Source organism: Channa argus, chromosome 13 (assembly GCF_033026475.1).
Source record: "Channa argus isolate prfri chromosome 13, Channa argus male v1.0, whole genome shotgun sequence".
In the NCBI taxonomy this organism is placed as follows: domain Eukaryota; kingdom Metazoa; phylum Chordata; class Actinopteri; order Anabantiformes; family Channidae; genus Channa; species Channa argus.
The window spans coordinates 22,935,253-22,950,449 of record NC_090209.1 but is presented as its reverse complement, the minus strand read 5'-3'; the positions used below and the strand labels follow the sequence as shown (position 1 = coordinate 22,950,449).

At 40.4% G+C, this 15,197-nt stretch overlaps 1 protein-coding gene across 4 annotated transcripts in view; it reads right to left on the bottom strand.

Moving 5' to 3' along the window:
- Positions 1-313: 313 nt before the first annotated feature.
- Positions 314-15,197, bottom strand: part of LOC137139147 (collagen alpha-1(XX) chain) — a 31,073-nt gene continuing 16,189 nt past the window's right edge. The window contains exons 13-42 of one of the 4 annotated variants that reach the window (XM_067525983.1): positions 14,562-14,707; positions 13,413-13,542; positions 13,012-13,151; positions 12,180-12,306; positions 11,865-12,004; positions 11,542-11,674; positions 10,749-10,894; positions 10,522-10,651; positions 9,577-9,693; positions 9,326-9,472; positions 9,049-9,105; positions 8,732-8,770; positions 8,488-8,626; positions 7,004-7,146; positions 6,208-6,317; positions 5,813-5,971; positions 5,647-5,724; positions 5,319-5,405; positions 5,186-5,239; positions 4,133-4,228; positions 3,969-4,022; positions 3,828-3,881; positions 3,653-3,706; positions 2,556-2,627; positions 2,437-2,472; positions 2,259-2,325; positions 1,970-2,158; positions 1,727-1,804; positions 1,289-1,450; positions 314-965 (exon numbers count right to left, since the gene is read on the bottom strand). In XM_067525983.1, the coding sequence (XP_067382084.1) occupies positions 937-965; positions 1,289-1,450; positions 1,727-1,804; positions 1,970-2,158; positions 2,259-2,325; positions 2,437-2,472; positions 2,556-2,627; positions 3,653-3,706; positions 3,828-3,881; positions 3,969-4,022; positions 4,133-4,228; positions 5,186-5,239; positions 5,319-5,405; positions 5,647-5,724; positions 5,813-5,971; positions 6,208-6,317; positions 7,004-7,146; positions 8,488-8,626; positions 8,732-8,770; positions 9,049-9,105; positions 9,326-9,472; positions 9,577-9,693; positions 10,522-10,651; positions 10,749-10,894; positions 11,542-11,674; positions 11,865-12,004; positions 12,180-12,306; positions 13,012-13,151; positions 13,413-13,542; positions 14,562-14,707 (3,113 nt within the window). In that variant the 3' untranslated portion in view covers positions 314-936. The remainder of the gene's footprint in view (positions 966-1,288; positions 1,451-1,726; positions 1,805-1,969; positions 2,159-2,258; positions 2,326-2,436; positions 2,473-2,555; positions 2,628-3,652; positions 3,707-3,827; positions 3,882-3,968; positions 4,023-4,132; positions 4,229-5,185; positions 5,240-5,318; positions 5,406-5,646; positions 5,725-5,812; positions 5,972-6,207; positions 6,318-7,003; positions 7,147-8,487; positions 8,627-8,731; positions 8,771-9,048; positions 9,106-9,325; positions 9,473-9,576; positions 9,694-10,521; positions 10,652-10,748; positions 10,895-11,541; positions 11,675-11,864; positions 12,005-12,179; positions 12,307-13,011; positions 13,152-13,412; positions 13,543-14,561; positions 14,708-15,197) is intronic. The other 3 variants (XM_067525984.1, XM_067525985.1, XM_067525986.1) reach the window with 3 other exon arrangements.

The following is a 15,197-nucleotide window of genomic DNA, read 5'->3' as shown; positions in this document are numbered from 1 at the left end:
ATAATTCAATAATATCATTCACTAGGTTCTACACAGCTGCAATGACTCCTGTTTACCTAAAGTAAATAATCGGAATAATATTCAGACTAAGGAATATAGTAATTCCCTCTTAATTATCGTTGAATTGTTTATAATTAATTATTATAAAGTACAGTAATTTAGTAAATGTACATTACTTCCCTCCATTGTTTGTTCACATACAAGAATTGGATAAACTTGCTGCCATGAGTTTGACAACACTACACCATCCTGTCATTTAGGACATTCCAGGTGTTTTGAAAGATAAACCCATTACAGTTGATTAGACACATTAATGAAGTTTTATTAACAAAATCCACATCATACATACAGCACATAATAAAAACATCTCTGTGAAACTCTCTCTCTTCTACACATACACACATACACACACACACACACACACACACACACATACACAACATCATGTAATTCTTATTACCCAAAGCCCAGGATGTCAGAAAATGTAAACATTTAATTCCATGACAACAGACATTCTCACAGTATCATTTATACCATGGAACAAAAAAAAAAAAAAAAAGCTTTTACACCATGGATTACGCATTTTCATCATCCTTGAGGCAGTTAAGGTTAGTTACAAAAGGTTTCAGTGCGACTATAGTGTATAAGGCATCACTTTACACATACCAATAGGAAAATATATTTCTTTATGTTATCTGTTCATCAAAACACTATTCTACTTGCTTTTGCAGACATTTTTATGTAGAACAAATTTGAACAGAGAGGTCCTTCCTGCATTGCTTCCTTTTCTCACATGTTGGTCAGTTCAACAGACCACACTTCTTCAGTGGTGCTTTTTTTTTCTTTTTAAAGCACTTCCAGTCTGTGAGTTAGCTCCCAAGGAACCGTAGGCATTTCAAAAAGACGTCATTGCTGCCTGCTTGTTTTTGCGTCCACTTATGGTTGGTAGCCATAATAAGGGTCTTCTGAGTGAAAAGAGAGGACACACTAAAGAATTAGTAATAATACTTAATAATACATTGACGACACAAGGTATATAGAATAACCACGAATGGAAATTGAGAAAAATGCAAAAATATTAGAGAATAATTATATTTCCCTGCCTCCCAAAAAACACACACTACAAAAGTTTCAACTGCTCCAATTAACTGCATTAACTGTACCATTACTTTACAGCAGCTATAATCCAGGATTAGTATGATTCGCTTCTGATAGAAGTGGATCAACGTCCTTTTTCAATTTTTGGCTATCTGTCATTTGAATCCGATGATCTTTCCTAGTAACTAACCTGTTTCCTGTGGAACTCTGTTGCAGCCCCCACTGCTGTCACACACACCAGGTGGTCCAATCTCGCCCTGCTGTCCAGGTGGTCCGGGGACCCCTAGTGGTCCTGGTTTACCGTCATCTCCTTTGGAACCTGGCACTCCCAGCTTGGACTCACCCGGAGGACCTTGAGACACAACACAACAGAAATGCATCACAACCAGACATCTGTACGGGTTTGTGTACTGTGACAGTTTTGGTGTTATATGAAATATTTGGAATTATTTTTATGAAATATACAATTCTATTTTGATGTAATTTCTCTAATTTTAAAGTGTGCCAATATTAAAAACCACAGGTCACTTGAGGTTGCCTGAATTTGAGATCATAAACTTATCATCTCTATGCGCTAAGCTCCAGTGCAAGATTGGCATGAAACTCCTCCAGACTCCTTGAGAAGTACCTGTAAATCCTTTAACCCCTGCTGGCCCTTGGACCTTAGCCCCTGGATCACCTTTCTGTCCTGGGGTACCTCTCCTTCCTGCAGACAATAAAGATAAGAAAGTGCATAATATTATCACAATGAGCACAATAATGACGAACACTTGAAATATTCATTATTTATAAATGTCAGATTTGACAGTAACTTGTGAATTTAATTGGTTTGTTTTGATTTCAACAAACCATCTTCTAGATGGAGTCTTACCCTGTTCTCCTGGATATCCAGCCCTGCCTGGCTTTCCTCTTGTTCCAATATTCCCCTGGTTGCCCCTGCCACCAGGAGGGCCCCTAGGCCCTGGTATCCCAGGTTCCCCTGGAGGCCCCACTGGCTCCTCAATAGGTGCTGGCTTTCGACTTATCTCATTAATAAACATGTCCAGCTTCAAAACCTCCTCTGGATAAAACAACAGAATGTCTTTGCATATAGACTAAATTTCTAAAGTCATATTGAGTAAAAAAAAATAAATAAATCATCATCATAAAAGTGCACTTACTGTGTACTAGTTGCTCACAGGCCTGTGTGACCAGTTGATAGATCATGGCCATAGACTGAGGCTCACCCTATCAAACATATGCAGATTTAGCAAACTTCTGAAATGAGATTTTTAGACATAACAACAATTGCAATGATTGTCCCAGTGCTGTTACAGCTGTAATATGAAAAATAACCACCTTCTCTCCTCGCTCCCCTTTACTCCCTGACAAACCCTGTAGGTGAAAGAGAATGACTATTACTAATAAAATGTGGAGATAAAAAATGCTAATGTTGACATTTGGCCCTCTGGTCTTACAGTAGGTCCCACAGGTCCTGAGGGCCCCCTTTCCCCTGAAGGCCCTGGGTGCCCTGGTATTCCTTGCAAGCCCTTTGCAACAGAAACAAATGGTTGAGTGAAAAAACAGATTAAGGACAGTAATTGCTTGAAAGCAAATTGGTTTCCCTTCCTAGTTGATACAGGGTTTCGGCTGTTAAACAGATCTAGATGGGCAGTGGGTGACTGTTCTGGACAGCAGTTTAGCCCCTGGCCTGTTCCTCTGTGGAGCCATGCTGTATTAATACCTGCAGAATGTGGTTTGGCAATATGGTGCTCCCTTCTATTGGAATTTTAAATTTGGAATTTATCTATCGGGCATCACATGACTTTGCTTTGATTAGTTTTTGGGTGTAAAGTGGGAGGGTTGGTCAGAAGTGGAAAATCAATCATTTCAATATGTATAGCGCGTATTACTGCAGTGTAGCACCAGAATAAAAAAAACAAGAAAAAAGAAAAAGGGAGGAACTTGAGTTTTTCTAACATCTGAGAATAAAGGTGGAGATGATGTGCAGGTGACATGGGTAGTTCAGCTAACTTAACATAGCACAGGAAGCAGACGTGGTGACCATTACTGTAGGATTAAGAAGGCCTGCTTACGAGAGACAGGTGGGTCTAGAGCAAATCTAAGCGTTGCTAACCTGTAGAATATAAAATCCCCAAATTATTTGCAGTTTTTGTTAAGGCCTTGATTTGTTGTATTTGTACTTGATTTGTGTATTTGCTTGGAACTAATTCACTACATTTCAAAAGCCTACTGGCAGATAAGTGCCACTCACATTATAAAAAATACAGCAATCTGCACCTGCCCCAGAAAATACATGAATACATTTGGCGTTTTTGGCCTGAGGGTGGTGTCAGAGTGAAGCTTTTTAGATGTCTAATATGAATTTTTTTTTTTTTTTTACAGTAAACATAATTTAAACATTTTATTACTTTGTGTTTAAGTCAAAATTGTGCTGTAGGCAAATGATCCAGGTTCACCAAAGAAACCACAATTCATCTTCACATTCCAAAAAATTGTTTTTTAAATTCTGCCTCATGCCCAAATGACAGCACCACAATTCTCCAATCCTTACCCTGGGTCCAGTGATCCCGGGGGCACCGATGTTACCTTCGACTCCCCTAATACCCTGGGAAACACATCACAGAGACATCGAGGACTGATACAGTGGAAAAGAGGGGCACTGCCTCAGCTCAGCTACATGAAAAGCTGCTGATATTTACTGTTCATTATAGGCTCAAACAGCTCACCTGTGGTCCTGGGATCCCCTCTTCTCCCTTTGGACCTGGGGGTCCTGGTAAACCCTACAAGAAAAAGAACAGGAACGTTGGAGAGACTGGCAATGAGAACATTTATACAGAACAAGGAGAAGACACATTTTGGGGAGTCACCTGGCCTCCCGGTCGTCCAGGATCTCCTTTTTCTCCCCTCGCACCTGGTGGACCCTAAAAATAAAACATTGAAAACAACGGTATACTATAATGACACAGTATTAGTAGTTAGGCAACAATAGTTAGGACCATTATATAGAGATGAGACCAAGAAGTTTGCCCACCACTTTGCCTTGCACAGCCATGCCTCGGGGCCCTACGTTGCCCGTGGGTCCAAGGCCTCCCTCAAATCCAGGTTTTCCTGGAGGTCCCACTTCCCCCTGACAGAAAACAATAACTAACACGATGACATGTTTGTTGCTTCGGTGCAAAAACATCCTTCAATGTGTGAATGCTAAACTTATACTTCCTGTGGCCATCGTGTTTGAAAAGGCTCTTCAATATAGTGTTTTTGTACTGTGTGAAGCTCTAAAATCTCTTAAAAATGCATGACAAGAAAATTCAGACTCAACTGTCCTGTGAAAAGGTTGATGGGAGACACAAACAACTTTTTGTACAGAGAAATAAACTCCTGTGTTGCCTGGTTCCAATGTCCCACACACCAAAGACGTCACAAGCATTAGTAGTTGTATCTGGAATCGTCCTGTCATGTGAATAAACTTTGAGAAGGATGAAGCAGCCAGCCTCATGCTTTGAACGCTGAGAATTCTTGGCATTACCTGGGAGCTGTCATTTAATGATAATTTCAGTTTGATACACAGTGCAGCAAACGTCTACCTCCGGACAGAAAACACACAATTGATTGACAGCCTCGCACCTTTGTGTTCATTCTTGTGATGTCTCATTTGCCTTTTCCCGGCAAGTGGTTAATTTTACTTTCAGTCCTGCATTGACTCACCCAGTGTGGTACAGCAGACTGTCAAATGGCAAGAACTTCATTAAAGCCGCAGGCACTGATTTTCACCTGCTTCCTTGCTTCATGGAATATTTAACCCGACAGTCATACTGTTGCAGAGCAATGCAAAAAATGTAGCTGACAGTGAATAGGCCGACGATGTAGCTAAGGCTGCGGCACGAATGTGCGTCCGCTCCTGTTCTCTCAATGATGATATTGTGTCTTATGGACCTATACAGTGGTTGTGTGTATAAATGCGTGTGCATTGTGCTATATTACTTACTTTGTCATTAACAGTTAATCAAGTTTAAAATCAGAATAAATGTTATTTGAAATTGTTGGCTGGACATTTTAGGACCCTGTATAAATATTCTAATTTCACCTTTTGGCCCTGCTCTCCCTTGTCACCTTTCCCACCACGAGGACCTGGTTTTCCCTGGTAAAATGGAAAGAAAAGTTTTAACATGCCATCAAAACTGGATCATACACAAAGAGTGTATACTCTGATTACATACAATCGGTCCAGGGGAACCAGGAGCTCCAGGGATGTCCGAGGAACAGGTACAGGTGTAGGCCGGAACAGGACAGCTCTCCTCATCGCTCTGTTGCACACAAACAATAAAAAGCCACAGCTGCATTTACTGTACTCAAGGAATTATTTTTTACAAATCTTAATGTATAACCAACGGTTTCTGAAGATGTCTCATTAGTCCACAATTGACTAAATACTAAAAAACCACATCACTAAGCTTGTTCATACTTTGGATCAAACACGGTATCAACTAACAATAGGCCTATGCTAAAATAGAGCTGAATGAGTATAAAGTTAAATAGTTATCTGACCATTCCAGGCAGGTCACAGCAGGTGTCATCTAAAGCCCAAGTGGTGTTACAGATGATCTCAAAGGACTGCAGCTGGAACTGGATAAAATGTGTGTGTGTGAGAGAGAGAATCATGTCATTTATTCCCAGACAGGGATTCAATTAAATTAAATAGAATAAAAAGTACCGAAGCAGATCCACTACTGGGCCCTCTGGTCTTCACTAGTTTTCCCAGCATCTCAAAACCATCAGTCGGTAAGTTGCCCAGAGGGCGGGCGGGTCTTTCACCGGCACGCTGGCAGTCGACCGACAGAGACACACTCACCTGGCTGACAGACAAGTGGACCTGCCAATTGGAAGAAACTAGACTGATCAAGCATGAAAGTATAAAAAAACACTTTCATAAAAACTTATTAATGCTCCATTATTTACTCTTTTAAATAAACATAAAGTTTTCTCAGGCTGTTGAAATCGCTCATCAAGCACATTAAACATACATACATCAATCACCTTTAACACTTCTTCCCAATGACAGAGAAGCTAGAGATTATTTTAAGATTTGCCATGTGTGGATTATCCCACCTTGTGAAAACTGCCATAGAACAGTCTGTGGACCTGTGGCTGGTCAAAGGTCAGTTCCTGCACTTCTCCCCTGTAGTCCAGACTGAAGTACACCAGATGCTTCGTAGTAGCTGTGTAAAGCACAAACACAGAAGATGATATTCAGACATAACTTTAAAGATCGCAATGTCAACTACAGGGCCAGCTACTTGTTTCATACGAGTTTGATCTGGTTGGGTGTAAAATAGTGTTTCAGTGTTTTCACACCACTGGTGTGTGCTGTGAATAACCTTCACAGTGAGAGAGGTCCTAACTGATGATGAAGTATCATACAAAACGGCAGAGAAAGATTTGAGGCCCAACCAAAAGGAGACAGTCATTCTTCATAATATGAAATATCCATGTAATATATCGAGTGATATTAAAAAATTACTTATAGACCAAAAGCCAAATATTTCCAATATATTACCACATAAGACAAAGAAAAGCACCAAATTCTTAAAACAGACCAACTGTGGTTAAGATACGCTGAAAAATAAACAAATAACCATTTATTGATATCAAAATAGCTGCCAAATGACTCTCTGTTAATCGTATTTTACTTTAACTGAAACCATTAACCAAAATAAAAAAAAAAAAAAAAAAAAACAACAACAACGATTAAAACGTATTAAGGGAAAATTTCAAGGCAGGTCTCTGAGAAGACTTTAAAATGTGACTGTGTGTCAATGCTCATTTTGCTCGTCTGGACTCCTTCTGTGGGCTGTTTTACCTAGAGAACAATACTGAGATGGAGGTGTGCAGAAATGCTACTCACGGTCCAGCACCACTCCCATCCTGGGCTGGAAGTCAATGTCAGTGAGCTGCCAGAGGGCAAAGGGCTCCCTGGGCGTATCCTGCAGCATGCGGAAGGCGATGCTGATGGTGTGCTCTGAAGAGAAGCCTGCAGGGTGGATAAACCTGAAGGGACACAGGGAATGATGGATCAACCCCCACCATCCTTTTTCATTAAAGAAACACTAGTAACCAAGTAATTTGTAATTTGTAATCTGTGTTGAAGATGAGAAAAACTATCAATGGAAACAGGGGGGTAGCGGTACCAACACCGGCCGCGGGGTTTTTTATTTAACTTATAAAATAAAAATGATCAGAATGATGAATTAATTAACTAAAGGCAACGTCGTCTACATTTTCCTTATTAGCTAAAGGACCAATTATGTGTCAAACACACCAGTTCCTAATGCTCATGCAAATTTGTCATGCTGCCTTTTCGTCCATCCCCAGGAAGATTAAGATCACTTCATACATCCACCGAGAGGGCCACACCTGTCCAGTGGACATGATTTCACCCTTCTCATAAAAAAAACCCCTGGATGAATGAGAATCTTTACCGACAGCATTTCTAACTCTTTTATAGCTCCTTCACATCAAATTTTGTTTCTCCATTAACAAACTCATTTTAATGGCCTTTTGGAATATTTGATACCACAGATCTTTTTACTTGCAAAACCTTTTTTAATAAACACTTTAATAGGCATCTACAAACATAGGACCGTTAAAATGCTGTCTATCAAAAGCAACGCCCATCTCTTCCATCATCTTCATGTTGCTTTCCCCCATCTCACTTGCATTGCAAAAAAAAAAAAAAAAAAAGCCAAATTTGAGGAGAAATGTGAGTGACTCAGATGAATGTTTGCTACACATTTACATTTAGTCATTTGGATGCATTCATCCAAAGAAGCTTTTTATGTGGGTTACAAAAATGTTTCAGTTTTGTGAGATGCACATAGTATATTAGGTAGAAACGTAGTTTTTTTAAGTGCATAGGAAGTTCTGGTTTTTTGAATATTGTGAGTAAAGATGCTGAGCAGTGCAGAGGTAGGTAGTGAGTTCCACCTTCGTGGGACCACTAATGAGAAAAGCTTTACTTGTACGCTGCAGATGAAATGACACTCTTTAAAAACAAACGGGTATAGGATCCCTCATATCATAATGATACTATATAATATACATCAAAATCCTCTATACCACAGATTTCATTCAATTCATCTTTAATATATTACAAACTTGGTGGCCATCAGCTAAAAAAACAGTGCTCAATAAAGGTTCATCTTATAAAATAAGACAAAATGTCAAAACTTAGTTTTAGCTTGTAATTATCGTTCAATTTATTGATTCTGAGTTGACATTCACATTCACTGGACTATGCTGACAACGTTCATCAAAGTGCTTCAAAGACTAATCTTCCTGACCTTCGCACAGGTAGAGTTTGAGTTAAATCAGTAGAAGTCAGAATCTCACTTGGTGCTCTGTGTCAGTTGGACGTCTTTGTACAGAGTGTAGGTGGGGAGGGTGTTGAACACAAAAGGCTCAGCTGCCACACCCTCCACGGACGAGTGGGCTCTCTGAGTCAGACCAAAGGCTTCCATCATGTCAAACCCTGGGACAAACAAACATATGACAGAAATAAAATTAAACATATCTTTCAAGCAGTTTAAAAGTTATGGGAGAGTTGGCGGGCATGTGTAAGGAAAGCTTGCCTCACCTTTAACGACGTTGTTTCTGATGGTGACTTCAGGGCACACTGCGACACAAGGGGGCAGTGTTGAGTAATTAGAAAAGGGGCAGACAAGCCATGTCTCTTTACAGACTTCACAAGCATTAAATCAGATTTTCTAAATTTTTGAATGATGCCTCTCACAATATGTAGCTTTAGAGATCATTTGATGGTGTCACATCAATGATCACAAATAATTCCAATTCATTTAAATTGAATTTAAACTGACACATGAACTATGAAGCAAATGCCTACAGATCTTATTTCTACAGAAGGAGGATGAGTGCAACGTGAAGATGAGTCACCTTCATTGTGGATTGGATACAACCTGGGATGGATGGGAATTCTGGCTGGAGCAGCTGCTGTAGAATAAGAAAATACAGTCATGACACAATTATCCTACAAAAAAAGAACTTTTCTTACATTTTTGTTTAAAAATAATGAACTGTATCTGTTTACTAAAACTAATTCTGTCACAGCTTACGAGTCATTTTAACACACTATGTGTAGGCAAGCCGTCTAGAAAGCCCCTCATTTTTTCCCCTCATACTCTTTGTCTCTGTTACATTGACCACATCAGACCTGTTGGATGGAGAATGGAGACGGCGGCGCCCTCCGCTGAACCAAGGAGTGAGTGTAGGCTGATGCGATACAGAGTCTCTGGTTCCAGATCAGTGAAACAGTGGCTGCTGCTGGACTCATCCACAGTTTCTTCCTTTGTTTTCTTGCCTACACACGCACACACATATTAATCTGTAAAGTAAAAGTCGCTACAGTGATGTCTAACACAGAACGCAGAGTTGTCAATTGCTGTAGGTTTTACTGTATACTACCTTTGACAGAATGGATGACAATACGATATCCATTGACAGCAGACACGGGTCTCCAAGACACACAGATGCTGGAGTGGTCTGACCTGACCACACTCAAACTGCTAACCCTCAGACTCACTGGAAAGATAAACAGAGAGGCGAGGAATACGATTTCCATACATGATAGCCGGAGATGAGCAGAGAAGCTACATGAACAGGCAAACACAACTAAGACTCGGAATAAGTAATAACACCAGATGTTTGAGAATAGAAGCCTTTACATGTGAGTTGAGCAGTGATTGTATGTATAAAACCCCTAAGAAGCGTTGCATTCTGATAAATAAAGTAAAAGATTCTTTGTTGGAACCTGTGGGCCCTCTGCGTCTGTGACGGTAATGTAGTAATCCTACGCAGCAGATAGGTGACCTCTCTGCCCTTAGAAATAAAGTAGGAGTTCAAATCAATTATTTCCTTACAGGAAAGTTTAATGGACGGATCTTAGAATTTTGATGCACTCGAGATCAAAATGTTACCCTGAGTAATTTTATAAACATTTGCCTGTTTGTCAGAGAAAGTAAGATGCTCTTTTGTCTGCTTCAGCCACTGGACATTAGTTGCAGAAGGCAATTAAATTAAACAATTTGGAATCAAAGATTAAATTTACATTTACCTTAAAGCTCTTGCTCATTAAATAAAGTTTAAACTTTTTAATTCAGTAATAAAAATCAAGCAAATCCTTCTTCGGTTTTATGTCGTAAACTAACCAAATAGAAAACATATGTTTAATGATATGGTGACCAGGGGATTCTACAGACTACAGTAAATTCTATCATATTTTGTTTGACTAAACAAATCTTTATATTCACTTCACAATTAAATAAAAAAGAAAAAACATTCAAATTGACGCACTTTCCAGTTTTGCAGCGGGTCAGTGTTGTGTGTATCCTTTCAGTGTGACTGACTCACTGGTTTTTCCTTGAGCTGAACTGCTGCCTCCTTCTCTGTTGCGATATTCAGCGGTGACCAGGATGCTGTAACGTGTGTCCGGCTGTAAGGACTCAAGCACCACTCGCTTCTCGCTGCCTGGGACCAACAACTGTAGACAAAAACCCACCAGATTTTCAAGTGAAAAGTTCTATAATCTGCAGTCCAGGACAAAGCAGCTAAAGTCTGGAGGATTACAGGAACCGTACAGTGCTGTCCTGGGTTTCTGCTCCAGTTAGTGCGGTGTAAGACACACGGTACTGCAGAACATGAGCGTTGGGAGGTACCCAACTGACCAACATGCTAACTGCCGTCTCCTCAGAGACGGACACACTGGACGGGCCTCTGCCAGATACTGCACAAAACACAACACAAAGGACAAAGATATTTACACCTAATACCAAGAAAGGTACAGTTAAGAAAATTTGAGAGGAAATTTTGGTTAGCAGCCTATTTCCCTAACCTGCTTCTGAATCTCTGAAGTAGTTAACCGTATCTTTGATTTTAGTAGTGAAAAGTATCTAAGTGAAAAACACAAGTATTATTCTGAGGTTTATGCACTTGTCCACTTTTATGTCTTTTTTAACATGGCAATCCTAAAAGATAAAGTCCCTTTTGCATAATAAGTAATTTAACTACTTTTTGTGTCGGCTGGTCGCTTACAGAACGGACACTACACAACTTTCTAATAAATAATATACTGCGATATTTAACAAAAGGCTGGAAAACAAATTCAGCACTATGAGCCTTGTGCTTTATAACTGTCTTTTGATTTTCAGTAGGTGGTGCTCTTTGTCTGCTTAGCCATCAAGAACCCAGCTCCTTATAACATTTTCATATTGATTGGGTACAATCTGTCTTTTCCTGTGAACTAAAGAATTTTCTTTTCGGGAAAAGAAGCCTACAAAATATAGAACGTTAATATTTAGTGGCACTAATTACTCAGCAATGCTGCTGATATGATTTTAGTTGGATTAGTGTGTGGGTGTGTGTGAGACTCACAGGTGCTGTACCGTATGGCCACAGCCTCACTCTGAGCTCCATCTCCATAAAGTGCTGACAAGGAGATCTGGTATTCCTTATCATCCTCTACCCCCTCCAGGATCGCCCCTTCACTCTCACCACTCACTCTCAGCTAAAATATACAAGGGCAGAAAGAATCGCAACATTTACATTAACATTTTGGATTTTAATTTAATAGTAGAGCTGTAAGAGGGGAAGGGATGCCTGGACCACCCTGATTAGCCTGCAGCCACTGCGATCCAGCTGAATAGGCAGTAGAATGGATGGACAAACATTCCAATCATCCGGTAATTCATTTTCACCTGTCTCAGGTCCGATCCACTGAGTGAGATCCACTTTATGAGATAGGAGACAACATCATCAGCTGCAGCCTCCCAACGCACAGTGATCTCACTGCCTGAGAAATTAGTTACCCTGAGGTCGGATGGAGAAGGCACCTTCACTAAGAGAGAAAGAAAAAAAAAAAAAAACCTTTTTTTTTTTTGGTTTTCATCTGCGATCAATTAAAAGTTGCTTATCACACACTAACACACACACACACACACACACACAATAACCCTCAATGCATCAAAAGAAAGATGAGATGAGCACAAAACAATGTGCCACGTATGTTTTACGTGTGGTGATGTTGCTGGTTAGTGCTGCAGACAGGCCTTGGGGGTAGTGAGACTGGACAGAAACCAGGTATCTGGACAGAGAGGACAGATTCTGCACCAGGACTGAGTTCAGTCCTGACACCTCCATCTGGAAAAAGATAAAACATGACTGTAACAGACTGCAGTTGCACTTACAGCACATTTTGTTCTTAAAACCATTTTACTGGACAGTCAAATTTGTTTTCTGTTGACACGCAACTTAGACAGATCGGTTAGTCTTTTTTCGGTGAACACCTAAAATAACAAAAATTGCAAGGTCACACAGAATAACACTGAAAATTCCCGGAGGGAGAGACATGGACTAGATTCAAATGAGGGAATTACAATGTATTTAAACATGTAGCCCCTGTTTAATGGAAGGTGAAGCATTTTCTAAACTTTTCATTTGGTATGAAATCATTTTCAAACGTAGCCGTTCAGACTGACATGGGGTTAATTTTGTAAAGAAAAACAGAATACGGTAACAAATCTTCTTCTTTTCCTTTCGGCTGCTCCCTTTCAGGGGTCGCCACAGAAGGAATACGGAATACGGTAACAAATATTTTCCCTAATCAGCCAGCTGTGCATAGTTCAGGTCCTATTTGATTTTCATAGCATAGTTGATGTGATAGAGACTAGTGGATATGCTTTGACCATATCAAAGAGGAATTGAGCAATGACTCTGATGCATGTTTTACTAACTTATTATTTTGTTAGTACTAGATATTAGTTTGTGTATTCAGTTCTTTCAATACACTGCTGTACTGCAGTACAACATTTACAGCATCTGCCATTTTCTGAATAACAAAATTACCTGTTTGACGTCGCTGCCGTGGTTGGTGCTGTAGGTGATTCTGTGGCCGGGGACGTCCAGAGCCCCCGGTACCCAGCTCACTCTCAGCACACTGTGGGTGACCATCGGGAAGTGAACACTCACTGTTGGTGGGAGAGGGACTGCGGGGAGGGGCACCAAAATGCAAAATGATTAGACAGTGCTCTGAAGAAACTAACTTTACCACCATGTGGTCCCACTGAGACGCTTCCATGCTGGAGATATTGACAACAGAATTAAGAGAGACAGAGAACATTTTGAGTGACGGTGGTGTGATTTAAAAAAAATAAATAAAATTGATTAACTGATGACAACAACAATAACAATTTTAATAATAAAAATAATCTGGAAATACTAATGGAAGGGAATTCTGGGTCTCTTACATGTGGTGGCAACAGCAGTGACAGGATCACTGGGATCCTCATCATAGAGAGCATACAGGGTGACAGAGTAGTCTGTCGCTGGCAGTAACCCGTCCAGCTCCACCACTGTCTGATCTGCGCCGAATTTCTCCTGCAGGGACACAGACACAATATACAAATGTGGAGGAAAAGATAGGACAGGGTTCTTCTGCCCACATGAGTGCTGGCAGGAAGAATAAGTCTTACTTAACTGGATCCGAAAGATTAAATTCCACAGAAAGAAAGGAGTAAGAATGCAAGGATTTCTAGATTTGTATTTATTTATTTGTCCTTTCGGCTTATCCCATGAGTTCAGGGTCGCCACCGTGTCCGCATGTTGATTTTGCACAGTTTGTACGTCGGATGCCCTCCCTGATGCAACCCTCCCCAGTTTCTGCCGGGTTTGGACCACCACTGCACAGCTGGGGATGGGAATGTTAGGGGTTTGGTGTCTTGCCCGAAGACATATAGCCGACATATAGCCGGGACCAGGGATCAAACCACTGACCCTGTGGTCTGTGGACGACTGGCTTTAACAAATGAGCTAATGATATCTAGATATGTATTTTAATTTTTTCTAATAGTAAACACACTAAAAAGATAGAATGCCAAGATGATCGCTTCTTTCTTCTTAAATTGAAGGAGGGCAGACAGACATAGACATTTAAACACTGGCCTGCAAATATTTTTAATTAAATCAAAGCTGGAATGAAGCTGCTGTTTTCATTTTCATCTTCTTGCCTTGTACATTTTCTCCTGCCTGCGTGTGTGTTGAGTCGCAGCTGCACTTTTCTTCTGATGACTCTGGTTATTACTGGCTTGTACACGTACCCTTAAATTAGAAATCATGTGAGTGCAATGAACCACTGTCTTCCTTGGGGTTTTTGAGTCTTTCACTCTTGCTGCTTTTTGTTTGGGTTGTGTTGAATACATTGGAGAAACATCGTGACAAACACAAACAAGAGCAACAACTTGCAAAGTCTCAATTGCTTAATGACTCTGTGGAGCTTAAATCCCAGCCCCTCCTCCCCTTGAAGCCTTCAAATCCCACGTGAAACTTTCAAGTTCGGTTGCCGCCAAACAAGCACGTTTGGGACGAACCATGTAATGCGAAACACAGAGAGTTCTCACCTCCTTGGCATCGTCAGGCTCTCCATGGCTGAGTGCTGAGTACAGGATCATATACTGTGTGGCACCAGGCACTGCACCCCAGCTTACTCGCAGAGTGCTGTAAGAGGAAGGTGTCACATCCAGGTTGGCAGGCATGGCCAAGGGCACTGAGTGGTGAAGACAGAAGAAGGAGAGAATTTTTTTTTTTTTACTGGACATTCTTAAGCCACCTTGTACATCCAATTCGAAGCTAGTTCGGTCAGATGGTCACAAACTAGTCAGCGTCAATGACGGCAACTATTGGTGATCCAATCATAAGCAAGTATTCCCCAGTATTTTCATCTTAATTTTTGTGCACTTCTCTGGGTAATTTGATGCTAAAGATGCTAAAGAGGAGAGTAAAATACATCCCTTCTCCTAAAAAAGCTACAGTACTGGAAAAAACATTCTGAACAACCAAACACACAAATTCAAGCCATGCTGGTGATTTCATTGAAGTGGTAAAAACGGTTTTACTATAGAGTATAGAGGACGTATGAAAACATGACACAAGGCCCAGACAATTTAGGGACTTCTCTTACAGCAATATGGAAATGTTTTTTCTTATTTCATATCTTCATGCATTTCACATGATCTTGTGTAAATGTAACATTGAGA